Source organism: Gigantopelta aegis, chromosome 4 (genome assembly GCF_016097555.1).
Source record: "Gigantopelta aegis isolate Gae_Host chromosome 4, Gae_host_genome, whole genome shotgun sequence".
Lineage (NCBI taxonomy): Eukaryota > Metazoa > Mollusca > Gastropoda > Neomphalida > Peltospiridae > Gigantopelta > Gigantopelta aegis.
The window spans coordinates 24,186,609-24,214,181 of record NC_054702.1 but is presented as its reverse complement, the minus strand read 5'-3'; the positions used below and the strand labels follow the sequence as shown (position 1 = coordinate 24,214,181).

At 36.3% G+C, this 27,573-nt stretch overlaps 1 protein-coding gene across 1 annotated transcript in view; it reads left to right on the top strand.

The window, feature by feature from the left end:
- Nucleotides 1-2,309: 2,309 nt before the first annotated feature.
- The window catches only part of LOC121370248 (eppin-like), a 28,250-nt gene continuing 2,986 nt past the window's right edge, over nucleotides 2,310-27,573 (top strand). Inside the window, exons 1-3 of the mRNA XM_041495372.1 lie at nucleotides 2,310-2,506; nucleotides 24,677-24,749; nucleotides 26,527-26,657. Of these exons, the coding sequence (XP_041351306.1) occupies nucleotides 2,459-2,506; nucleotides 24,677-24,749; nucleotides 26,527-26,657 (252 nt within the window). The 5' untranslated portion in view covers nucleotides 2,310-2,458. The remainder of the gene's footprint in view (nucleotides 2,507-24,676; nucleotides 24,750-26,526; nucleotides 26,658-27,573) is intronic.

Sequence of the window (27,573 nt, the reverse complement as noted above, 5' to 3'; positions counted from 1 at the left end):
GGTTGGGACGACGCCTCAATCGTTTGTCCAGACTATCCCAGACATACTCGATGGGGTTGAGATCAGGACTTTTAGCGGGCCAGTCATCAATGAAATCAATGTTATTTGTCCTAAGAAAATTTACAGTGTCTTTAGCTGTATGAGAGGTGGCATTATCATGCTGAAAAATCGAGATGTTGGCGTTGTTATGGAACAGAGGAATGACGTGATGAGCGAGAATGTCATCGCGGTAACGTTGAGCATTTAAATTACCATCAATGACTAGTGGTGAACGATAACCATGGGCAATGGCTGCCCAGACTATGACACAACCCCCACCCCCGAAACGATCTCGTTCAAGAACACAACAGTCAGCATAGCGTTCATTTCTCCTACGGTAGACGCACACCCTGCCATCACCACGTTGTAAAGAAAATCTGGATTCATCCGAAAAAAGAACGGTATTCCAGCGTCGCCGTATCCAACGAGTGTGTACACATGCCCAATTAAGATGATTTAGACGATCACGTTGCGTTAAAACGCATCCGACGTAAGGACGTCATGCATGTAAACCATTCTCCCGCAGACGATTACGAACAGTTTGTCCACTGATTCGGTTATTATGAAGCCCAGGTGTGTTAGCAGCAGTAGCAGTGGCAGTTTAGAATCGATTGCGCAAATGCGTGTTCATGATATAGCGGCCTTGACCACGCGTTGTAACACGTGGACGTCCACGACGTGGCAAGTCGATGGTGCTTCCTGTTGTTCGAAATCTTACGCGAAGATTTTCGTATCGCTCGACTAGAACTCCCAACATGCCTTGCAACGTCTTCTGTCGACATGCCAGCATCAAGCATGCCAATCGCCCGTTCGCGTAAAAATTTTGGGTATTCTTGGCATACTAAAAATGCTACAAGGTAAAAAACGTTAATTTTTTTACAAGTTTTGAAGCGTTTTCGTTCACTTGACAACAATGTCAGTAAGACAAGTAAAACAAATTGACCGAATACTACACGGGACATGTCGAACCATGCATGCACGTGCAAATTGAATATCACGTTGTCGACGATTAACAGTGCAAAAATAATCGTTAAAATTCATGAATCCTGATAATACAGCTCAAGGCTAATACTACCTATATAATTTCATTACACAATGAAACTTTAACACAACAAATACTATATGTACAAATCGGAAGTTTCTTTTTTTGTTCAGTATATATATATATATATATATATATATATATATATATATATATATATATATATATAATATATTTTTTTTTTTTTTTTTTTTTTTTTTTTTTTAAAGTTCTGGATGGAATCGAAATGATTCCATCACATTTTTTTTTTTTTGGGGGGGGGGGGGGCCCTGAAATCATTATCTTACAATAGATACATAAATATAAAGTGCATTCAATAAAATTACTAGTTAATTGAAACAGTCAAATTTGGAGCACAAAATTAATGACAGACTAAATATATAATAAAAAAGAAATTAAACAGATAGACAGAGAGAAAAGAAGAAAAGAAAAATCCATATTTCCAAATATAAAAAACAAACGTTATTGGCTTTTAGGTTACAAACCCCCCCCCCCCCCCCCCCAAAAAAAAAAAAAACACCACCAACAGTATGTGTCTTATATTGGAGTTATTTTTAACTATTAAGGCTAAGTTTAATTTTCTAGACATCTTTGCCAAGGTGCCCAGTTTTCATCAAACTCTTTATGTGAAATTTTTTTATAGAGTATGTATTTCTCTATTTGTAATTTATCTGTAATTACATTTTTAATTCCAGTTATATGAAGTATATTCTTTTGAAGTTTTGTTTTATATATATAATGCTTTACATTGGCAATAAGCCAATTCACAAATTTATTATTTGTATGCATGCTGCCAAATAGAACCATACTTTTATCAAGCTGAATATATTCGTCTTTTTGCTGTAACCATTGTTCTATAGTTTTCCAAAGTTCACGGACTTTAGGGCAATCATAAAACAAGTATTAAATAAAATATTTCCTTCCTTCCTTCATTTGAATGATGAAACAATGTTTTAATGTTATGAGCCAATATAATATGTCTACATAGAAATAAAAATAAAAGAATGACGTACATCCACGAAGCAGTTCTTTCTGCGCACTTGGTTACAATTTAATATTAGTATAGACATACGCGTCTTGAAATCATCCATATATTATTTACAACAATTTAACATGATTTATCGCCACCTTTTGACAACAATATGATTCGATGCTACTTTATTTCCGGACATATTTCTGTTGGTGACGTCACGGATAAAGCATTATTTTGCCCACATCACCAATCTATCATGTCATGCATGCTAAAGACAAATAAATAGTTCAGACATCACCCAGTGTCAGTCATTATACATGACAAAGTAGTGAAATATTGGGTGGATCACTGTTTGTATTCACTATCAGCCAATAAGCAGAAGTAATATTTTTTAAGTTGGTCATATGAACACAAGGAACATTGAAACGACACACCGAGTTAGAACAATACAGGTGTGTATTATTTATTTATTTATTTATTTATTTATGTTTGTTGTTCTTGTTGTTGGAAAATGAGTACGTATATAATTATAGACTTGACCAACGACTTTGTCACCACAAAAAGGTTTAAACATTACTTTCTGCTTCTTGTATTCCTTTCTCTTCATTCTGTCTTTCGTTCCTTCTTTCTTTCTATCTGACTGTGTGTATGTCTGTGTATTGCATGTTATATACTGTCAAACATCGATATCCCGAGCTCTGTAATTTGGAGATCTCAGGATATCTCAGGATATCTCGAGGTCGGGAAATTGTTGTATGGCATAATATTCGCTAATAACTATCATGTTTATCTCGAACCATTGATATCTTGAACTTTTCCAGTATTTTTCTAATAAACCACAGAACAAATAGTCGAAACAAATAACAGTTGCACACCATAGATAATAAACAGACGTATCCACATCTCGGGCTTATGTGTGACCGCACACGAAGAGGATTAAGTAAGAAAGTATCCACACTGGAATTCAACTCGGATCACAATATTACTTCCCACGTAAACATTTAGCAGTGGGCGACGGAACGTTGTTTGACGTAATTTATCCATGTCCGATAAAGGTTCAAACATGCATACCTAGAGGGTGATAGGTACCACTGCGACCCGGATGACCTTTCAGTGTAATATGTAACAAGCTAAATCACCATAACTAATGTTCGCAATACTTGTATACTATATTTAACTTTTTGTTCATCCCTTTTCTATCGGCCTCGGTGGTGAAGGGTTAAAAGCCATCGGATATAAGGCTCATAGTACGGGGTTCGTATCCCGATGCCAGCTTCTCATCGTAACAACTGACCAGTATTGCGCCTACTGTCGGAAACTGTCTGTTGTCGGGGGGGGGGGGGGGGGGGGGGGGGGGGGGGGCATAGCCCAGTGGTAACGCGCTCGCTTGATGCACGGTCGGTTTGGGATCGATCCCTGTCAGTGGGGCCACTAGGCTATTTCTCGCTACAGCCAGTGCACCACGACTGGTATATCAAAGGCCGTGGTATGTGTTATCCTGTCTGTGGGATGGTGCATATAAAAGATCCGTTGCTGCTAATCGAAAAGAGTAGCCCATAAAGTGGCGACAGCTGGTTTCTTCTCTCAATATCTGTGCGGTCCTTAATCATATGTCCGACGCCATATAACCGTAAATAAAATGTGTTGAATGCGTCGTTAAATAAAACATTTCCCTCTGTCTGTTGTCTGTTAATTATTAATTATATTATTAGTGTTGAATATTTAATAAGACCAGTTGGCACTATGTTCAATAGACAGGACTACAGGTAACAGGTTACGGTAATCGTACCCCGTGTTACAGATACCTAATGGTGTATACACTGGAATATATTACCAATGTGCATAAATACTTTGAACAACAACAAAAACAAATCAACAACAGCAACACAACGCATACAATAATAATAATTGTAATAAACTAAATTAAAATACGTAATAATAAGAGACAGACAGAGATAAATAGACAGAGGCTGATACAGATAGACAAGACAGATAAACCGACAGACAGAGATAGATAGACAGAGGCTGATACAGATAGACAAGACAGATAAACCGACAAACAGAGATAAATAGACAGAGGCTGATACAGATAGACAAGACAGATAAACCGACAGACAGAGATAAATAGACAGAGGCTGATACAGATAGACAAGACAGATAAACCGACAAACAGAGATAAATAGACAGAGGCTGATACAGATAGACAAGACAGATAAAGCGACAAACAGAGATAAATAGACAGAGGCTGATACAGATAAACAGACAGATAAACCGACAAACAGAGATAAATAGACAGATAAACCGACAAACAGAGATAAATAGACAGATAAACCGACAAACAGAGATAAATAGACAGATAAACCGACAGATAAATAGACAGAGGCTGATACAGATAAACAGACAGATAAACCGACAAACAGAGATAAATAGACAGATAAACCGACAAACAGAGATAAACCGACAGATAAACCGACAAACAGAGATAAATGGACAGATAAACCGACAAACAGAGATAAATAGACAGATAAACCGACAGACAGAGATAAATAGACAGATAAACCGACAGACAGAGATAAATAGACAGATAAAGCGACAGACAGAGATAAATAGACAAATAAATCGACAAACAGAGATAAATAAACAGATAAACCGACAAACAGAGATAAATAGACAGAGGCTGATACAGATAGACAAGACAGAAAAAAAGAGATGTAGAGACAACTAAAGAAAAGACAAAGGTTGTGACAGAAAGAGTGAAAGAAAGATATAAATACAGTGGCAGAGACAAAGAGACAAAATAGAAAAGACAGATTAACAACAACAAAGATAAGAAGACAGAGACAGGCAGAGGCAACGTGTGTGTGTGTGTGTGTGTGTGTGTGTGTGTGTGTGTGAGAGAGAGAGAGAGAGAGAGAGAGAGAGAGAGAGAGAGAGAGAAAGAGAGACATAGGGATGGAGACAGAGAGAATGAGAGAGATATGGTACACACACAGAGAGAGAGAGCGAGAGAGAGAGAGAGAGAGAGAGAGAGAGAGAGAGAGAGAGAGAGAGAGAGAGAGAGAGAGAGAGAGAATGAGAGAGATATGGTACACAGAGAGAGAGAGAGAGAGAGAGAGAGAGAGAGAGAGAGAGATGGGGAAAACAGAGAGAGGGGAGGAGACAAGTAAAACAGAGAGAGAGAGAGAGAGAGAGAGAGAGAGAGAGAGAGAGAGAGAGAGAGAGACACACACACACACACACACACACACACACAGACAACACACTCGTCTCCAATCTCTTGTACCTATAAGGTTTACCACCTCACAACTGTCTCGAATTGTGTTAGACGAGAGTTGAAAAAGTACAGAATAGACTGTCACACCACACTAAGTTTTCTGACACTTTGAACGATGAGCCAGAATCAGTCAATTTTCGACAGGTAAACGCGCTAGGGCAAAAACGGAAATGGTCGGCAAATTACCTCGAGGAAAATGTGTAAGATTTGCAAAGTTTAAACTAGTAGTACATATTGAGCGAGTACTTTATTTGGAGAGGCGGACATTTTCTTAGGTGAGATGTTATTTTATGTATATATGGTGTATGTATGTATGTATGTATGTATGTATGTATGTATCTATGTATGTATGTATGTATATATGTATGTATGTATTTTAAACACAATATGTTTTTTTCGTTTTAAAGAGTTATTAGATTATGACTTCTGAGCGTTTGGTATTTAGAAACATTTGTTCTTTTCCGTATTTGCAATCGATAGACAAAATTCAAGAGATTAAGATTTTACCAAAATGTTTAATGCCAATTACAAGCTCACAGTTTTAATTAAATACTGATTATACAAAAACATTCAAAAATTATTTTGATTTATTCGGTAGTTTTTCTCACTTGTAAAACAAAACATAAATAAAATTTTGACATGTTTGTTGGTCTTGGTTGCATTTGTTTACATGCTTGTCTGTAAGTTTATGAAAATGCATTATGAAATTTAGTCTAACCGACCAATACACTTGTCAAACTGATACGTTTTTCAAATAAGAACAAAGAATTATTCGCAATCAACCAAGACGCTAGACGATAAATTGCTTAAACAGGTAATTCTAAACATATATATATATACAGAGGTCAAAGGTCATTATACTAATGGATATTATCCTGTAAAAAGTCAGGGTCATAGACCCAGCTCTAACAATAAATCAAAATAGAAATCTATTTTGTTTTCAAAAGTTGATTTGATTGAAACGTGGAATAGGATCGCAGACGATCACTTTTGGTTGCATTATTGGACAAATATTCAAATTTTAAGATCACAAAATGATTTTGTTATTAACTTATTGCTGTGGTCGTTGTTGTTGATTGACATGGTTGTTTTTATTTCCAACCCATGACAGTGCCCTAGGGTGACGGAAAATACCATGTTTGTGGTTAGTGGTAAAACATGGTCGCTTGCAGTCTTGACCTTTATGGCTGTTATTTATTGCTGACCAAGTCAAAACGACGATTTGTCATCTATTTTCTTACAGTAGACCTATTGGGCTAATTCTCGTTCCAGCCAGTGCACCACGACCGGTTTATCAAAGGTCGTGGTATGTGCTATTCCGTCTATGAGATGGTGCATATAAAACAAATGTAGCGGGTTTCCTCTGTAAGACTACGTTAGATGTTACCAAATGGTTCACATCCAACATCTCGATGATTAATACATCAATGTGCTCTAGTGGTGTCGTCAAAAAAAACTTTACCTTTTAACTATTTTGTTATAAGTTGAATTACCTGCCAAAATCAATGTCGTATTCAGGAGTCTAAGAGCTAGTCAACTATTTGACTGGCACCACCGTCTTCTATCATATTATATTCATCTACTGTTATGAGCAAAAACCAGTCATGCCGATGGCAATAGAATCTGCACATAGGTCATGTTAACAACAGTTACCGGCTGGAATGCATGACTGCCATTTAAAAACTCAATCGTTGTATTCATGTTTACACCATATCATTTATAAAGGAACCGATAACTTGCCATGTAATTGTATAATGGATAATGCTAAGAGTCATATACAAACAAATTATTAATTTTAAAATCTATTCCAACTTTCATAACATTAAAAATCAATGTAATTTTTAAAGAGTTTGTTTGTTGTTGTTTTTGGGGTTTTTTTTTAAATTACCAAAATATTTTAAAGTTTAAATGTGGAAGCAAACGCTGGAACAACCAAGGAACCTGAATTATTGCTAGTAATCAATATGCAACTGTCTAACATTGGCAGTCCCAAACAAACAAAACTAACATTCTATAATAGTTGTAAGTCGAAATGTAATGCATATATATATATATATATATATATATATATATATATATATATATATATATATATATATATATATATATATATATATTAATTGTAAAATAGACCACCTTATTCTGTAAATATAATCGGTTACAGACATGCCTGCTGATTTAAGATCAGAACTGCAACAGTAAGAGTGAACACTGTTTACCGATTTCAGACGAAACAACATTTAAAAGAAAAACCCCGAAAAAAACACCACACAAAAACAAAGAACACTAAAATAATAACAAATAGCCAATAAAAAATGACAGGTAAAACGACAAAAAGCAAACCAACCAACAAAGAGTACAAAGAGAAAACAGACAACAACAACACACACACTGGACAATAGAGTCATCCCGTAAGAGCTGTCAACGCATATTTTATTATTAACAAATAAAAATGCAAATAACAAAAAAGTAATAACAACAAAACAACATACAAACAAACAAATAAACAAACAAACAAGAAACCACAAGAACCAACCACAAATGAAATGAAAAAGGACCACAGGGGTGATGGCTGAGGTGTTCGGTGATGGTTGAGGTGTTCGGTGATGGTTGAGGTGTTCGGGATGGGGTGCAACATCGTCACACTGACTTCTCTCTAACAGCTACCCATTAATTTTATTCCTGGATAAACAGCCCAGCCAGACAGACAATTTATTAACGTCTCACTTTATGTACATCACACGTGTACAAAATAAAACAAACATAAAAGTACATAAGCCATTCCTTATGGAAGTATGAGAGACAGTATAGTTGAACAATACAAGTATGTACAATTAAAATAATAATATCATCACCACTGTGTATATAAAAAGTCTCTACGACGTTGTAAAATATAAGATAGCTGAGGTTTGTGTTTGTACCCATGAAAACGTGAATGAACTTCAATTAGATGTTAGTATGAAAATGAAGTTAAAATGAAGAAAAAATTACCATAATAGTATCCGGCAGCAAATGTTAAGAAATGTAAAAATATATGTTTATTGAATTGAAAACAAAACAAAGTTACTTAAGACATGCCAAATCGTTTCCCTTCTGATCTGAAAACAAAACAATAAATGAGGTAAGATGAGTTAAATCGGATTGAAAACAAAATAATAAGCCGCCAAAGACATGTCAAAGCGCATGTCCGCAATACAAGAAAACAGTCTTATCTGCAATGCAATTCACAATTTCATTGTTGAAAGCAAACGTTTTGACTGATAAAACCCTTCATCTTCTTTATACTCCTTGTCTCTCTGTTCTAACCCATATACAAATATTTATATTTTGACAGGTTAAAGGGACATCCCCGAGTTTCCTACTTTGTAAGATATTTCCGACTAATAAAATATTTCTACGATTAAAGTTACTCATTAAATATATTTTCTTGTTTAGAATATCAGTGTCTGTATATTTAATGTGTTTCTGGTCGTCTTAATATTTGTAAGAAGCACAAACTGGATTTTGTCTTCAAATAATTTCGTACGTACGAAAACATTATTTTTAGGAACTAAAATGAAATTTAACCTAGTACAAATATTAGAACGATCAGAAATACATTTAATATACAGCCACTAATATTTTATGCACAAACATATATTTGATATGTAATTACAATTGTCAAAAAGTCTCTATTAGTCGATAACATCTTAAAATTGCAGCAAACTCAGGAATGTCCCTTTAAATACATAATAGTTTTATATTCTTCAACACTAATGCATATCTTGTACTTTCTATGTTAACCAGTTAATATTTCAATTGTATAATGTAGGGAAAGGTCTTTATATAGGCTATGCCTATTGACCAATCCCATCTGTTGATACAAACATAAATAAATATTGTTTAAATCAAGTTGAAGGAAAAACGGGTCACGTCAACACATTACGTTTTAACTACACGTTCGTTGTCGCGACCAAACACGGGCGATATGAGAATCGTAAGATGTTTTTAACTCCATCGTTCACTTGGACTAACAGACTGACCCTATGGCCATGACATAGGTGTAATGCCCATCCATCACGGCGTATGTTTAACGAAATAAAACCCAAATAAAGAAAAACAAGCAACAACTGTCATAACACACACTCAACGTGCTTCATATGAACTACGAGCCAAGGACTCCTTTATGAATAGAGTATAAAGGTCAATATCAAAAATAGTAAAAAAACAAATTTATGGGGAAAGGGGAAAAAAGTATGTTTAATAATTTCTGGGTTTTGTTTTTATTTAGTATAATTAAATTAGATTCCTGGAGTAACCGAATCTTACAATTTGCAAGCTCAGACTTGAGACTAAAAATACCTGTATCTGTCTTTATTTTTAAACCATAGGTGGGAATTTAGAATGCCATCCTCCCACGGGCTGGTATGCATAAATCTCAGCTGAAGATTCACAAATAACTGTGGTTTGCTACCTTTAAAGGGACATTCCTGAGTTTGCTGCAATTTTGAAGATGTTATCGACTAACAGAGAATTTTCAACTATTGTAATTACATATTAAATATATTTTTCTGCATAAAATATTAGTGGCTGTATACTGAATGTGTTTCTGATCGTTCTAATATTTGTACTAGATTAAATTTTATTTTATTTCCTAAAATATAGTTTTTTCGTACGTACGAAATTATTTGAAAATAAAATCCAGTTTGGGCTTCTTACAAATATTAAGACGACCAGAAACACATTGAATATACAGACACTAATAGTCTAAACGAGAAACTATTTTTAATATGTAAGTTTAATCGTAGAACTATTTTATTAGTAGGAAATATCTTACAATGCAGAAAACTCAGGAATGTCCCTTTAACATAATGAAAAATATACTGTTTTTTTGTCTATACTGTTACCGCAATATTATATGATAAAGAATCAATTAAACATATTTTTTGTAGTTTCATATACAACATTATACTAATTTGCAGTCATATGATGTTTGAAATAATAGATAAATTATGTTGTGAATTGTTCAACAATACTATCATAGCAAGTATGTGACGTTCATACTGTTACCATTTCACAAGTAACTGTATGAACACTTTTGTGCATTCTTTTACACTGTGTTTTCATTTAACTGTTGAATTTTTATTTTCATGTGGTTCATCAAATATTGTTTTGCCTTTACCATAGTTTGACACCCAATAGCCGATGTATTTTTCGTGCTGGGGTGTCGTTAAATATCTATTATATTATATTATATATATCGGGTGCCCCCTCCCAAAAGAAAACAACAAAAAACAAACAAACAAACCATAAAGAAAAATGTTAAAGAATAACGTATTTTTAAATAGCAATGTCAATTTTATTGTCTATTTAACTTAACCATTTCAAGGAATAAAAAATGTTGGCATAATTTGTTAAATAAAATACTTATTTTATTTGAACTAATATCTACATTATACTGTATATCTGTATATTTCCAAGCATTTAAGTGCCAGAGTAATATTCTGTAATTGTTTTATATATTGATAAACGTTTGCAAGAGATATAAAATTTTGGCATAATTTGTAAAATAAAATACTAATTTTTATTTGAATGAATATCTGTATTATACTTTATATGTGTATATTTCCATGCGTTTAAATGCCAGAGTAATATTCTGTAATCGTTTTATATATTGATAAACCTTAGAACCGAGCACCCAAAATGTTAACAATTGATCTAGATCTTGCTGAGGTGTCACAGAGCCTAGGATCAATACTAACCAAATGATCTACAGTTGCTTTGTTTGTCTCTGTCAAAATAGGATCGATCCCCGTCGGTGGACCCACTGGACTATTTTTTGTTCCAGCGTTCCAGCCAGTGCTCCACAAATGGTGTAACAAAGGCCGTGATATGTACTATCCTGTCTATGGGATGGTGCATATAAAAGATCCCTTGCTGCTAATCGAAAAGAGTAGCCCATGAGTTGGCGACAGCGGGTTTCCTCTCAATATCTGTGTGGTCCTTAACCATATGTCTGATGCCATATAACCGTAAATAAAATGTCTTGAGTGCGTCGTAAAATAAAACATTTCCTGTCAAAATACTGAACGCTAAAATCGTTATCCACAATCAAAGTAAAGTTTGCTTTGTTTAACGACACCACTGGAGCACATTGACTAATTAATCATCGGCTATTGGAGGTCAAACATTTGGTAATTCTGACTCGTAGTCATCAGAGGAAACCCGCTACATGTTTCCCAATGCAGCAAGGGATCTTTTATATGCACTTTCCCACAGACAGAAAAGCACATACCACGGTCTTTGACCAGTTGTGATGTACTGGTTGGAACGAGAAAAACAATCAATTGAACGGATTCACCGAGGTGGTTCGAAAATAGTGAACGATAAAACCGTTATCCATGATCAAAACAGCAGCTCTACACAGTGCAGTCGAATGGGCATTTGACAAAAAGTAGTCCATTCTATGAATCTGTATCTAGTGCCTCGTCTATTGGAGGACTACCACTTCCAAGGAGATGCTTTACTGGACAGTGCATCCTTCCTACATGACCACACAGAGGACCGCCATTCTCACTAGTTTACTAAATCAAAACAAGCAATTGCCAGAGCTCGTTGAAATAAATATGCATGTGATGACATGCACTCATGAATCACTGTCAAGACAAATACTTACCTTTGTTTGACAGCCAATAGCTGATATGTATTTTTGTGCTGAGGTGTCTTTAAACATCCATTCCATTAACTCCAGAGCTCTCCCATAGAAAACATAAAAACACCAATAAATATCAACTCATTTATTGTAAACACACTAGGCCGGACCGACTGACCGAGTATACATTAAGTAACATAATAACACATACTGCTTCACACAGTCACTCTAAGTAATACTTCACCATAATGTAAAATAACAAAAACACCACTTGCCCTGTCGGTCTCCTAGGCTGAATGACACGTGTTACAAACTGCACGTGCAGTATTAACCATACCAAAGCGCCACCTATGGGAGCTACTCCCAAATCAAGGGAAAATAATTACCGTCTAATTCTCTACGATCGACCGACAGAAATTATATTTATTCATTCATCCTTTCATACTTCAGACCAGGTGTCAAAATTTCTATTTTCAAGATGACCGCTAATTAATTAATGCAGACTGACCATTCGTAAACTCTCGGATTTTTTTTTCTTTTATTTACTTCACTTTTCTTTTCATTTCAATCTTAGAGTTTTCTTGTTCTTTTTGGAGCTCATTAGCAACAAAGAAATGTGCGAGACTCTGAAACTGCAGTCAGGTAATTTTCCACACTAAAGTAGCAAGTACACCTGACAGGTACTAATTACTAAAGATGAATAGGTGGCCGCGAGGGATGTGACTTCCACTAACTAGATCTGCGCTCTCGCGGATGTGTTAGGGAATATAGGCCACCAAACCAAGAGGTGTGTACTACCTGCAGGCTGATTCCGTAATAAATATTAAATGTTCAGACTCCAGAAAAATCAATCAGTGATAATAATAATAATAATAATAATAATAGTAATAATAATTATAATAATAGTAATAATAATAATAAAATAATAACAACAACAACAAATACATGTATAACAATATTAATAACAATAACGATTATTATCATAATAATAAGAACAACAACAACAACAACAACAATAATAATAAGATAATAAGTTGTAGTAGTGATTGTGGGTGTACTGTGGTTATGATAGTAATAGTAACAGTAGCAGCAGCAGTATTAGGAGTAGTAGTAGCAGCAGCGGCAGCAGTAGTAGTAGCAGTAGTAGTAGTAGTAGCAGCAGCAGCAGTAGCAGTAGTAGTAGTAGTAGTAGTAGTAGTAGTAGCAGCAGCAGTAGCAGTAGTAGCAGCAGCGGCGGCAGCAGCAGCAGCAGCAGCAGTAGTAGTAGTAGTAGCAGCAGCAGCAGTAGTAGCAGTAGTAGTAGTAGTAGTAGCAGCAGCAGTAGCAGTAGTAGCAGCAGCGGCTGCAGCAGCAGCAGCAGTAGTAGTAGTAGTAGTAGCAGCAGCAGCAGCAACAGCAGCAGTAGTAGTAGTAATAGTAGTAGTAGGGATAGCGGTAGTAGTAACAGCAGCAGCTAGTAGTAGTAGTAGCAGTAGTAGTAGGGGTAGCGGTGGTAGTAGTAGTAGTAGTATCAGTAGTAGCAACAGCAGCAGCAGTAGTAGCAGTCGTAGTAGTAGCAGTAGTAGTAGTAGGGGGGTAGCGGTGGAAGTAGTAGTAATAGTAGTAGCAGTAGTAATAGTAGCAGCAGTAGTAGTAGTAGCAGCAGCAGCAGTAGCAGTAGTAGTAGTAGTAGTAGTAGCAGCAGTAGTAGTAGTAGGGGGTAGCGGTGGAAGTAGTAGTAGTAGTAGCAGTAGTAGTAGTAGCAGCAGTAGTAGTAGTAGCAGCAGCAGCAGTAGCAGTAGTAGTAGTAGTAGTAGTAGTAGTAGCAGCAGCAGCAGCAGCAGCAGTAGTAGTAGTAGTAGCAGCAGCAGCAGTAGCAGCAGCAGCAGCAGCAGCAGCAGCAGCAGCAGTAGCAGTAGCAGCAGCAGCAGCAGTAGTAGTAGTAGCAGCAGCAGCAGTAGTAGTAGTAGTAGTAGTAGTAGTAGTAGTAGTAGTAGCAGCAGCAGTAGTAGCAGCAGCAGTAGTAGTAGCAGCAGCAGCAGCAACAGCAACAGTAGTAGTAGTAGTAGTAGTAGTAGTAGCAGCAGCAGCAGCAGTAGTAGCAGCAGCAGCAGCAGTAGTAGTAGCAGCAGTAGCAGCAGCAGCAGCAGCGGTAGCAGTAGCAGTAGCAGCAGCAGCAGCAGTAGTAGTAGCAGCAGTAGTAGCAGCAGCAACAGTAGTAGTAGTAGTAGTAGTAGTAGCAGCAGCAGCAGCAGCGGTAGCAGTAGCAGTAGCAGCGTCAGCAATAGTATGAGCTAAAACTATTTTTATATTATTAAACAATTATTAATTGATAGAAAACCAATATGGATATTGTCAAGATGTGAGGACTACATAAATTTCTATAGTTTTTGCCACTGTCCAAAAATATCGCTTTTTAGGAAGAAACTACTTTTGTAATCAGCAAAGGAATATTTTACTGTTCAAATTTAGTTACTAGTATTCTTTAATTCTAGTTGATTGTTTTGATTTATAAAAACCGTTATGTAGGCAATTTTTATTTTTAAAATAAGAAAGAAATTGGGGGATTATTTAAGAACTATTTGATTTTGGTGTATAGACATTGTAGGTGACAAGGCATTCAACACGTGTGGACATACTACTCTGAGAAACGGTAAAGAGGCAAAATAAAACGGTTAATTCAATTTATTTTTCGTATTATGTATAATTGTAGGACAAATAAAATAACTGGTTACTGTCTTAAGATATCGGCTTTATTCTGCTCAGGTCGAATGGCAAATGCCGTTCGGCATAGTAACTAGTTATTGTCTATATAATTATTTATTTATTTATTTATTATTACAACACCTCTAGTTTTGCACAAAATTGTAATATTTAGTTTTATATATATGACTAAAACTCCTACCTGCAGTGTATCAATCGACAGAAACACCACGGATATATTATAAATACTACCACCCCTCATCCATAAAGTGAATCAGAAGCAATTAGGGGTGAAGCTGCTCATTTACGGGTAGTGTCTATGATGACCCTAGTTCCGAACAAAATTTTAGTACTTTTTTTACAGGTACCCCATGCATGTTTGAAGCACAGGGCTACTTTACACTGTACTAGATAAATAAATAAAATAAAAAAGAAAGAAAGAAAATTGCTTACATTAATTGACCAGATGAAACAATGGGAATGAGAATGGGAACTCTATTTACGTGCCCCTATCCAAAAAGGTTCAGGCACGGCTACCACGGATTCGGCCTCTGACCTCGCCAGTGGGCGGTTCCGTGGCAGGAGATGAAACGATTTTCTTTTACAACAAACACTGTCACATTTATAACCAATGGCAGGACTTGTGGTATTAACTGCTCTATCAAACCGAGCCGGGTGTTATTTAGCTTAGTACTACCTAAACTGAGCCGGATGTTATTTAGCTTAGTACTACCTAAACTGAGCCGGATGTTATTTGGTTTAGTAATACCTAAACTGAGCCGGATGTTATTTGGCTTAGTACTACCTAAACTGAGCCGGATGTTACTTGGTTTAGTACTACCTAAACTGAGCCGGATGTTATTTGGCTTAGTACTACCTAAACTGAGCCGGATGTTATTTGGCTTAGTACTACCTAAACTGAGCCGGATGTTATTTGGCTTAGTACTACCTAAACTAATTCGGATGTTACTTGGTTTAGTACTACCTAAACTGAGCCGGATGTTATTTGGCTTAGTACTACCTAAACTGAGCCGGATGTTATTTGGTTTAGTACTACCTAAACTGAGCCGGGTGTTATTTGGCTTAGTACTACCTAAACCGAGGTGGATGTTACTTGGTTTAGTACTACCTAAACTGAGCCAGATGTTATTTGGTTTAGTATCCTAAACCGAGCCGGATGTTATTTGGCTTAGTACTACCTAAACTGAGGTGGATGTTGTTTGGTTTAGTCCTACCTAAACTGAGCCGGATGTTATTTGGTTTAGTACTACCTAAACTGAGCCGGATGTTATTTGTTTTAGTACTGCCTAAACCGAGCCGGATGTTATTTGTTTTAGTACTACCTAAACCGAGCCGGATGTTATTTGGCTTAGTACTATCTAAACCGAGCCGGATGTTATTTGGTTTTCCTACCTAAACTACTAGTACTGCCTAAACCGAGCCGGATGTTATTTGGCTTAATACTATCTAAACCGAGCCGGATGTTATTTGGTTTAGTACTACCTAAACTGAGGTGGATGTTATTTGGTTTAGTACTACCTAAACTGAGGTGGATGTTATTTGGCTTAATACTATCTAAACCGAGCCGGATGTTATTTGGTTTAGTACTACCTAAACCGAGCCGGATGTTATTTGGTTTAGTACTATCTAAACCGAGCCGGATGTTATTTGGTTTAGTACTATCTAAACCGAGCCGGATGTTATTTGGCTTAATACTACCTAAACCGAGCCGGATGTTATTTGGTTTAGTACTACCTAAACCGAGCCGGATGTTATTTGGTTTAGTACTACCTAAACCGAGCCGGATGTTATTTGGCTTAATACTATCTAAACCGAGCCGGATGTTATTTGGTTTAGTACTATCTAAACCGAGGTGGATGTTATTTGGTTCAGTACTACCTAAACTGAGGTGGATGTTATTTGGTTTAGTACTACCTAAACTGAGGTGGATGTTATTTGGTTTAGTACTGCCTAAACCGAGCCGGATGTTATTTGGCTTAATACTATCTAAACCGAGCCGGATGTTATTTGGTTTAGTACTACCTAAACCGAGGTGGATGTTATTTGGTTTAGTACTACCTAAACTGAGCCAGATGTTATTTGGTTTAGTACTACCTAAACCGAGCCGGATGTTATTTGGTTTAGTACTATCTAAACCGAGGTGGATGTTATTTGGTTTAGTACTACCTAAACTGAGCCAGATGTTATTTGGTTTAGTACTACCTAAACCGAGGTGGATGTTATTTGGTTTAGTACTACCTAAACTGAGCCGGATGTTATTTGGTTTAGTACTACCTAAACCGAGGTGGATGTTATTTGGTTTAGTACTACCTAAACTGAGCCAGATGTTATTTGGTTTAGTACTACCTAAACCGAGCCGGATGTTATTTGGTTTAGTACTATCTAAACCGAGGTGGATGTTATTTGGTTTAGTACTACCTAAACTGAGCCGGATGTTATTTGGTTTAGTACTACCTAAACCGAGGTGGATGTTATTTGGTTTAGTACTACCTAAACCGAGGTGGATGTTATTTGGTTTAGTACTACCTAAACTGAGCCAGATGTTATTTGGTTTAGTACTACCTAAACCGAGCCGGATGTTATTTGGTTTAGTACTACCTAAACCGAGCCGGATGTTATTTGGCTTAATACTACCTAAACCGAGCCGGATGTTATTTGGTTTAGTACTACCTAAACCGAGGTGGATGTTATTTGGTTTAGTACTACCTGAACCGAGCTGGATGTTATTTGGTTTAGTACTATAGTACTACCTAAATTTCTATGTGCCCATTTCTCTACCGGAACCTAATTAATTTAAGCTTGAAACATCCCAGTAGCTATCTGACTAGTTCGTCATCAAAAAAAAATTATAAAATAAAAAAAGAAACATCCTTCATTCATTAATTTTGTGCTAGTCATTTAGTATCTCTTAATAGTTATGAATTAAATCATATAAATGCACTCCAATACTTGAATATACTGCAGGGCAAGATCTGAGCACTGCGCACTGTTCGCGTGCCGTTAACGTAACTCCCAAATGACGTAATTGATAAATCGATCAAAAAAAGTGTATGTGTTAGAAACTAAAAGCGCCCATAGGCAAACCGCACTTCTGTAGCTTTAAATCAGGTGTTTATTTACGAACAGCTTGTCGTAAAGCTTATGGTTCTACTTTCTGAGGTACGTATCTTTACGTGTTTCACATAAAATTAGTCTCCACATACTGCAAACACCAGTATGACTAGAGAGTCGATGGATTTGGAGAAAAAAAAAGAATAAATTAAGTAAAACGTAATTAGTGTCTAACTTAACGGCTCTGGCTATAACTAGAGTTAACAACTTTAATGGTAGAAACACACTTTCAGTACATTTTAATATTGTTTTAGTGAACTGATTTTAAAGATATGTCTGATCTCGATTATTTGTAGTTATTTATTGTAAATAAATGGTAAATAAATAATAGTTTGAACGTTTGTGGAACGTGCTGCTTATAGTCCGTCCCATTATCTTACAAAAATGTAGTTTTTTGTAAATAATTTCAGTTTGGTTTAACGTAAGAAAAAACTAGTTGAAGAGTTTTGGAAATAACAACAAAATACTATTTTTCTGTGCAATTTAGAAAACAATCGGTTGAGAAATAAATAACTTGTAGTAAATTTAATAGTATGAAAATAGCATTGTAACTATAAGTTATTATTTTTCAAATGTTACATTATTATATCAATCTTATATGATTATATTGTCTAATGCTTATTACATCCCTGTATTTCTGCGCCGTGACAATCTGGACAATACAATAAACACTGTGTTATGATCGTGACAGTTCACTGTGATTGTGATAACTTTGTGATAGTCTCCTATATGGCAGAACTGAGTGTCAGAACTGGGGTATTCGTGACAAGATGGCGGAGAGGTTGACATAGAAAAATTTGCTCTGATATTGTTTAAAATAATGTCTTCTTTTAACCTAAAAACATGCTAGAAAGTGGTTTGTAGAGTTCATTACATGCGATCGAAATGTTCCATGCCGAAAAGAGAACCAGCGAACAAGAAGAAGGATGGAAAACAGAAGAAGGTTTGTAAGTCACTTAGCCCAAATGACAAGATGGCGGCCATAGATCCTTCAACGAGTAATTGTCATCAACAATCGCCAAAACCACCCCAAGTCTCATATGATGCGACAGTGATTCAACAGCCTGAATTCGGTAACCCCGCCTTGCAAATTCAGCCAGTGTTTCCAGGTCAGCTGACCCAACAATTATCTATACCGCCATGGGCGAACCAAGTGTTCCAAAAATTGACTGAAATTTCCAACACGCTCATTGTAATTTCGCAAAAGACTGATAAGATTGAAGGAATCGAAAAGCGATTACAGACTATTGAGCTTAATGTTAATGCATTTAAAACACAGTTATCTGTAAGCAATGAGAAAATTATTGAAATGAAAAAGTCAATAAACTTTGTAAACGAAAGCTTCGAATAAGCCCGTTCAGATAGAAAGAAAATGGCGGACGTTGTCGACAAAATAAAAACTGAGGTGAGAGAAGTGCGTAATGGTTTTGATGAAGTCAACAGCTTAACGAGTTGCATGACTGTGTGTTAGACCTTCAAACCAGATCAATGAGAGACAATCTTATTTTTAACGGTATTGAGGAAAAAGACGATGAAGAAACAGAAGCGATTTTACAAACATTTTTGAAAGATAAAATGAAAATAGAAAGCTCTATTAACTTTGACCGTGTACACAGACTTGGTAGAAAGAGTACTAATCCGACAAGACCGCGGCCAATCGTAGCAAAATTCGAACGATATAAAGATCGTGAAAACGTCAGAAGAAGCTCAAAAGTGCTCAAGGGAACTTTGGTGTAAGCGAACAATTCCCTTACGAGATCGTTCAACGCAGAAAGGAGTTATGGCCGAAGTACAAAGAAGCGCAGCGTCGTGGACTCCGTGCCTCACTTGTTGTTGATAAACTTTTTATTGACGGTAAACGCTGGTTTCCCGATAGTGCACCCCTCGATAGGCCCAACGATGCGCATCCGTACAGTCCTCCGAATGAAAACCCAAACAAACGTGCACGTAATTTCTCACCAAGGGAATATCGACCATAGGGACGCCGGAGGAGAGACACCGGTCAGGACTTGTCAACACCAAGTGAATACGAAACTGTAAATATTCCCCGTGTACATTCTTATTCAGAGGGAATAAGCGTATGTGACTATGTAGATATTGTATATTTAAATGTGTGTGGTCTCAGCAGCAGACTGGATATTCCAGAATTTATAGATTTTATCAATCAGTATGATTTAATATGTTTAGTTGAAACTAAACTTAACGATATTGATCACGTAGAAATACCAGGTTATACAATTTTTACTAATAATAGAAATATTGAATCCAATGTAAGATCAGGGGGCATATGCCTGGCAATTAAAAATAAGCTCACAGATCAAGTACATATTCATAAAACTGTATCCCAATATGTATTATGGTTTACTCTTTCTAACGCTATTTCACAGGGAGATGTATTAAGCACTGTTATTGGAATTGTATATATACCCCCAGTAGGCTCGCCCTATTTTAACCATGATACGTTTAACACAATACAAGACGAAGTGAACGAGAAACTCTTAAGTTAAAATAATGTTCTTTTGATCGGCGATTTTAATGCTAAAACGAGTTTGCTTGTAGATTATGTGAGTTGTGATGGTGAACATACTAATAACACACTCATTTCTGATATCTCCGATTTTATGAATGAACCTAACAACTTATTAAATATTGGCATTCCATTACAAAGAGCGAGTCATGATACCAGTAGACCTAACGGTCACGGATATAAACTAATTGATCTTTGTAAAAATAGTAATTTGTATTTAGTGAACGGAAGAGTCGGCGAAGATCGGGGTATAGGACAACCTACATGCAAAGGATCGAGTGTAATAGATTATGCCATAGCCTCATTCACAGTTTTGGAAAGAATTCTTAAATACAAGGTCAACGAATTCGAACCACTATTCTCGGACATTCACAATCCATTAACAATGCGACTGAATATCCATACAGCTAGTGGTAAACACCACGCCGTCATTAATAATGAACTCACCCCAAGGAAATGGAATACTAAAGAGGCTAAACACTATAGTGAAAATATAAACAAAGAACCAGTCAACGACATAAACGTAATATTAAATGAACTGTGTGAACACTTCTCGAAAGAAAAGCTGAATGGTGCAGTGGAGCGTATTGGGACCCTATTTGTTGACACCGCAGCCGACACTTTCGGTTACACGCAAGCCCGCGTCAGAGCCAGACACAAGCGTGAAAATACCCGTAACAAAGCATGGTTTGGCAATCATTGCAGAACACTAAGAAGAAAGTATACAGAAGCGAGATCAGCATACAAACAACGAAAAACACCTGATAATAAGCAACGACTTTTGAATGCCAGTAAAAGCTACAGAAATGTAATACGGAAATATGTTAATAAACACAATTGGAAGACAGAACAAAGACTCACAGAACTTGGTCAACATGATACACACGCGTTTTGGAAACTGTTAAAAGAAAAACAAGACCCTACTCTCCCCCCTTTAGACACTCTGTACGATTACTTTAAAAATATAAACAGCAGTGATGACAACACAACAGAAGAAAAAGATCCAAGTTTTAATATAGATTTTGAGGACACTACCATGCTAAATGAATCAATAGTAGAAGAAGAAATACTCGCCGTTGTTAAAAATCTAAAAAACAATAAATCCTGCGGAATAGACCAAATAATCAACGAGTATATTAAGCAAACTATCGGCTGTATGGTCCCTGTATATGTTAAGCTCTTTAATTTAGTGTTTGAACATGGCGTCTTTCCTGATTCGTGGCTAGTTGGCATAATCAAACCGATCTATAAATGTGGCGATAGAACTGTTCCAGAAAATTATAGACCTATTACTTTACTTAGTTGTCTCGGGAAACTGTTTACAGCTGTTTTAAATAATAGACTGAAATTATATTTAGAAACTAATGATTTGTTATCTGAAGTTCAAGCCGGATTCAGGAAGGAGTACTCGACGAACGATCATATTTTTACATTATATGGACTCATCGAATTGCTAAAAGCACGGAAGGAAAAACTGTATTGTATGGAGAACAGGACTTTGGGGTAAACTAATACAAAATGGTATTAATGGTAAATGTTTTAAAGTAATATATAGCATGTATCAGAACATTAAGTCATGCATTAGTGCACATAACACAATGTCGGATTATTTTCAATGTTCCATGGGTGTTAGACAGGGAGAAAATTTATCGCCCCTATTATTCTCCATGTTTCTTAATGATTTAGAGGATACGTTTAAAACTAATGATTGTAATGGCATCCGCATAGATAACTTATTCACAGATTCCACTTTGTATACAAATATTGTTCTTTTTGTGTTACTATATGCTCTTTGCCGAAAATTATGACGACATGCAGAATTTATTAAATATTTTTGACTCTTATTGTACAAAATTGAAACTAAGGGGGCATACTTTTAGTACGTACGCATTTTGGGGGGTGGGGGGTTGAAAATTTAAGAGCCATTTTGCGTACGCTTGCGTACGGCGGGGGGGGGGGGTGTTATTAGGGTAAAATTTAAATATATATATATATATAGTTAATTTGATTATTTACTGACGTTGAATTTTTTTGTAATTAAAACAGAGCAGACGTTCCGGTTTATAATACATTTAGAAACATTTTATTCGTCGTCAAGCGTTGTTTAATACATTTGTACAATGAGCAGTATTCATTAATTATAGTATACCATGATGACATCGACGGTGGCATTGTCTACATTTACTGGTACTGACTGACGATCTTTTGCGTATGTACGCAAGGGGGGTTATGGGCACTGGCGTACGCATGCGTACGGGGGGGGGGGGGGGGGGGGGTGCAAAAAATCTGAAAGTTGTGCGTACGTACTAAATGGATGACCCCTAAATGTAAATTGTAAAAAAACAAAAGTGCTAATTTTCAGTGGTAATAAAAAAGATTATTCCAAAAGGTTCCATTTAGGAAACACAAATCTAGATAATGTAGAAATATACAAATATCTTGGAATTATATTTCATAAATCCAATAAATTCACTAATGCTCGAAAATATCAATATGATCAAGCTCAAAAAGCTATGTATTTTACACTTAGACAAGGAAAACGTTGCCATCTTTCCATTCAATGCCAACTTAAATTATTTGATTGTATGGTTTTACCTATTGCTTTATACGGATGTGAAATTTGGGGTTTTGAAAGTCTGTCTTGCATAGAAAAATTGTATAGCAAATATTTAAAGTTATTATTGCCTGTTAGAAAATCCACCCCATTATATATGTTGTATGGAGAACTTGGATGCTTCCCGGTAGATGTAACAGTAAAAATAAGAATGATAGGAGTTTGGTTTAGGATGATTACTGGGAAGCAGTCCAAGCTATCATTATTAGTGTACAGAATGTTATTGAATGATTATAATACACATTTTTATGATCACAAATGGATAGCTTTTATAAAATCAATTTTAGATAATATTGGTTGCACATACATATGGTGGTCACATTGTGAGCGTATTAATAGTGCTTCATTGTTGAAATTTTTTATTTCAACAAAACTCATAGATCAATTTTTGCAAACATGGTACAGTCATATTGACACTTCATCGAAAGCATCTTGTTACAAAATATTTAAAAGCAGTATAGCATTCGAAAATTATTTAAATTTATTAGAAAAAAAACATTGGTGCCCATTGTTACGTTTTACAGTATCAAACCACAATCTTCCAATAGAGACAGGTAGATGGATACGTAAACCATTACATGATAGATTGTGTTTTTTATGCAATACTAACGACATCGGAGATGAATTCCATTATATTTTTACATGCCCATATTTTAACCAATTCAGACTTCAATATATACCGAAATATTATCGATCCAAACCAAACACATATAAATTTCACGAATTATTTAATTGTAAAAAAAACTGGTGTCCTCCGAAAACTTGCAATATTTTGTAAACATATTATGAATACTTTCAAGCCCTCCGGCTCATAGCTTTATTGTATTATTATTGTGTATGCAAACCCAAACCAATTATTTATAATGATATTTCCATGTTCGTTTTATGTAGATATACATATGTGAATAGTTTCACTCTGTCATCTTGTTAAAAAGTGTGAATTGTTGTATTATATATTGTTCCTCATAAGCCGTGGATTACGGCCTGAGAGAAATAAATGTTCAGTTCAGTTCAGTTCAGTTCAGTTCAGCAGCGGATTGTTGCTAAGTGGTAGACATTTCGACGGAAGTACGAGGTGATGGACCTGTTTCTTATATGTTAATAGATCTGAACGACAAAACCATAGTATGTGATCAGGGCTGTATCGCTGCATAATTCAGAGTCGAATGGGCATTTGGAAAAATAATGGTTGATTCCATGAATCCATATCTATTGCCTCGTCCATAGGAAGATAGCCACTCCCGAGGAGATGCTTTACTGGAGATTTCATCCCTCTTGCACCGTCAAAAAGAGAACTGCCACTCCCAGACTAGTTTCCTAAATCAAACCTAGCATCTCACACAGCTCATTAGAATAAGTACAGCTGTGATGACATGCACTGATGCATCACTGTCGTAACAGTGATGATAGCAGGTGTTCGCGAAAGATGAGCATATCCTGCCCCACCGGTGGTATTCATCGTGAGTACTGCCACCACAGATGTCATCTGACACTTCATCTAAAACGATGGAAATATAATAAATGTGCAAGAGTTTCACCAAAGAAATGAAAAAGTATGCACGAGTTCAAAATATGAAATAGCATCAGTCATTATTTTGATAAGTGATGTATCGGATATAGATGTGGCATTTCTTTAACAATTGATGTTATTAGTTTCATGATAGCAAACGGTTAACTATAGTTTCACATATTAATGGATGCAACACAAAGACCCATAGTTACTGAATTAAAATAAAACCCCTCTCTTTATATTATATTTCAGAAAATGTTGGATATGCGCGTGTGTTTCGTGATGTGTTCCATTGTAGTGGCCATTGTGAACTGCCAGACAAGAGGTAAGCTATTTATTGCGAAGTGTTCCATGTAGGGTCGTGCCCAGTCACAGATAAATGGGGTGACAGTAGAAAAAATATCAGAACACAGTATTAGAGGGTGTTTTCTAAGGGGAAAATGAGCCACTTTGAAGTAAAAAGGGTGGTTTTTGTGGCTTTTTTCTTATTCTGGTGGGGTTATAACCATAGACGTACTTGCTCCTATTTTTATAGGGGTGTGTGGGTGGGACAGGCTGGCTTTTGCCAGAATTAAACCAAAAAGCCCGAATCTGGATAACAACATTTATTAATATTAGCATTACTGCCAAACATCTATATAGGGTTGCAAACGAAACACTACCTTTTTTGTACATGGATTACGACTAATTTTGAGGGTAGAAAGATAAAAATACATGGTAAAAAGGTCTCAGGTTAGCATATTTTGCCCGAATATCTGTATAATTGTTGCTCGAATTTGAGGTTTTTCTCCAGTCCTTTCTTGTAAACTTATGATTATAACTGCCTTCTTTTGCTCCCTGCTAGGTACAGCCCTGCCATATGACACAACAATGTCTGATATAATATTGTTTAGAATCGCCCTTCATACAGATATCATATTATTACCCATATGGGCTCAAATATACGGGTAATATTTTTTCGATCTCTGCACAGTGTGCAGATTGCTTCTACAGCCACTGATTGGCTGGCTTAAAAATCACGATGTTTGGTTGGTTGCTTGTCATGGCCGGAACTTCACTTTCATTCATATAATGTTTCCATTCATGAGTCAGATTACACATACGTTATACGATATACAAAGATTTACAAAAACAAATGGACTCACTTGTTTCGTAAACATGAAATGGTATATTTTCATAAGCAGCGGCTTTAGTAATATATAAAAATAATTATTTTCAAATGCAAATACAGTCGTATTATTTTGTACTGTAAACATTTGGCTGTAAAAAGAACGCCGTTATGCTATGACGTCACTTACATTACGTCATGTAATGTGCGTAAGATTATATGACGTAATGGCTGATGGCTTTGTTGTAGACTGCAGAGGAATGTTTACATTAAAAATCAGTTAAAATTGACAATGGGTAATAAAGAGAATAACCAACTCGCTACGAGGAGTTACGAATTATCTGTCCCTCGTGAATGAATGTTGTAAAACCCTCGCCAAAGGCTCGGGTTTACAACATTCATTCACTCGGGACAGATAATTCATAATTCCTCGTAGCTCGTTAGTTATTCTCTAAATGTTCATATACTGATGTTGTTGTCTTGGTATTCCTTCAAAATTATAAGCTCACACAAATCTCAATTTATATGTGGTCATGTGCACGTACACAATCCATTCATACAGGAGCCGAGTGCTTGCGGACGCCTGCTAGACTGGTTTGTTGTGACTAATGATAAACGATTGTGTTAGGATAGGGTACAGTGGAAACCAGTCGAATTATTTGCGAGCGCTTACTCTCCTGAACACGGGCTACTTCCAATTTTAAGGCGTCCTTGCTGAAGAAGGCTGAGCGCTTGTTGTCGCTCACTAAACTGGTTTTTATACCAAATGTTTGAAATGATTGTAATAGGATAGGATATAACAAGAAACAAGTCATACTTGCCCTCATTACCTTTTCTGACACCCATTAGCCGATGTGCATTGTTTGTGCTGGGGTGTCGTTAAACATTCAGTCATTCATACATTCCTTCCTTCCTTCCTTCCTTCCTTCCTTCATTCATTCATTCATTCATTCATTCACTCACCCTCCTGAACACAGATGATTGCCTTTTTCAGGACTTGCATTCCAAGCACGACCTAAGCCATCCGCCTGCAAGCCTCTCTGCAACATGCAGTTAGTACCTCTCAACTGCAAGGCCCAGTGCCAGATCCTCCAGATGTACAAACCCACCAAGGATCTCTGCCATGTAAGTAATACTGGGCTGTCACTAGCATCTTCACTCCTTTGTGTGTAGGGGGCGGGATTGAGCTCAGTCGGTTGAGTGCTCACTTGAGGTGCTTGTGTCGCAGGATCGAACAACCTCGATCGATCCATTCAACTCATTGGGTTTTTTTTATTGTTTTAATCAATGCACCATAACTGGTCAAAGGCCGTAGTATGTGCTTTCCTGTCTGTGGGAAAGTGCATATAAAAGATCCTTTGCTACTAATGGAAAAATTTAGCGGGTTTCCTTTCTAAGACTGTGTCAAAATTACAATATGTTTAACATCCAATAGGCGATTATTAATAAATCAATATGCTCTAGTGGTGTCGTTAAACAAAACAAACTTTTTTTTTCTTTGTTTAATATGAAATCGCATTAAAGGGAAAGAACTACTACACATTTTCGCTCATGAACAGTTACGTCCCTTATGTTTTGTTTAACGACATCACTAAAGCACATTGATTAATTAATTATCGGCTATTGGATGTCAAACAATTGGTAATTATGACACGTAGTCATCAATGCAGAAAGTGATCTTTTATATGCACTTTCCCACAGACAGGAAAGCACATACCACGGCCTTTGACCAGTTGTGGTGCACTAGTTACAACGAGAAAAAATATTTGTTCTTAAAAATATGCACCTTAAAGGCAAAACAGCAAAACATATCATGGCATTTGATACCTGTCGTGCATATAAAAGATCCCTTGCTGTTTGTTTGTTGTTGTTGTTTTGTAATAATGGCCTCTCTGGCAACATTGGGTTTTCTCCGTCTCTAAATCAAATGTCGAATTAACCATTGTTTGATTGTTAGACACCAAATTACTTTAGTTTAAATTATGCCGAGGTGTTGTTTAAGCCCGCCGATGAATGTGGGTTCCAACTACAGAGTTGAATT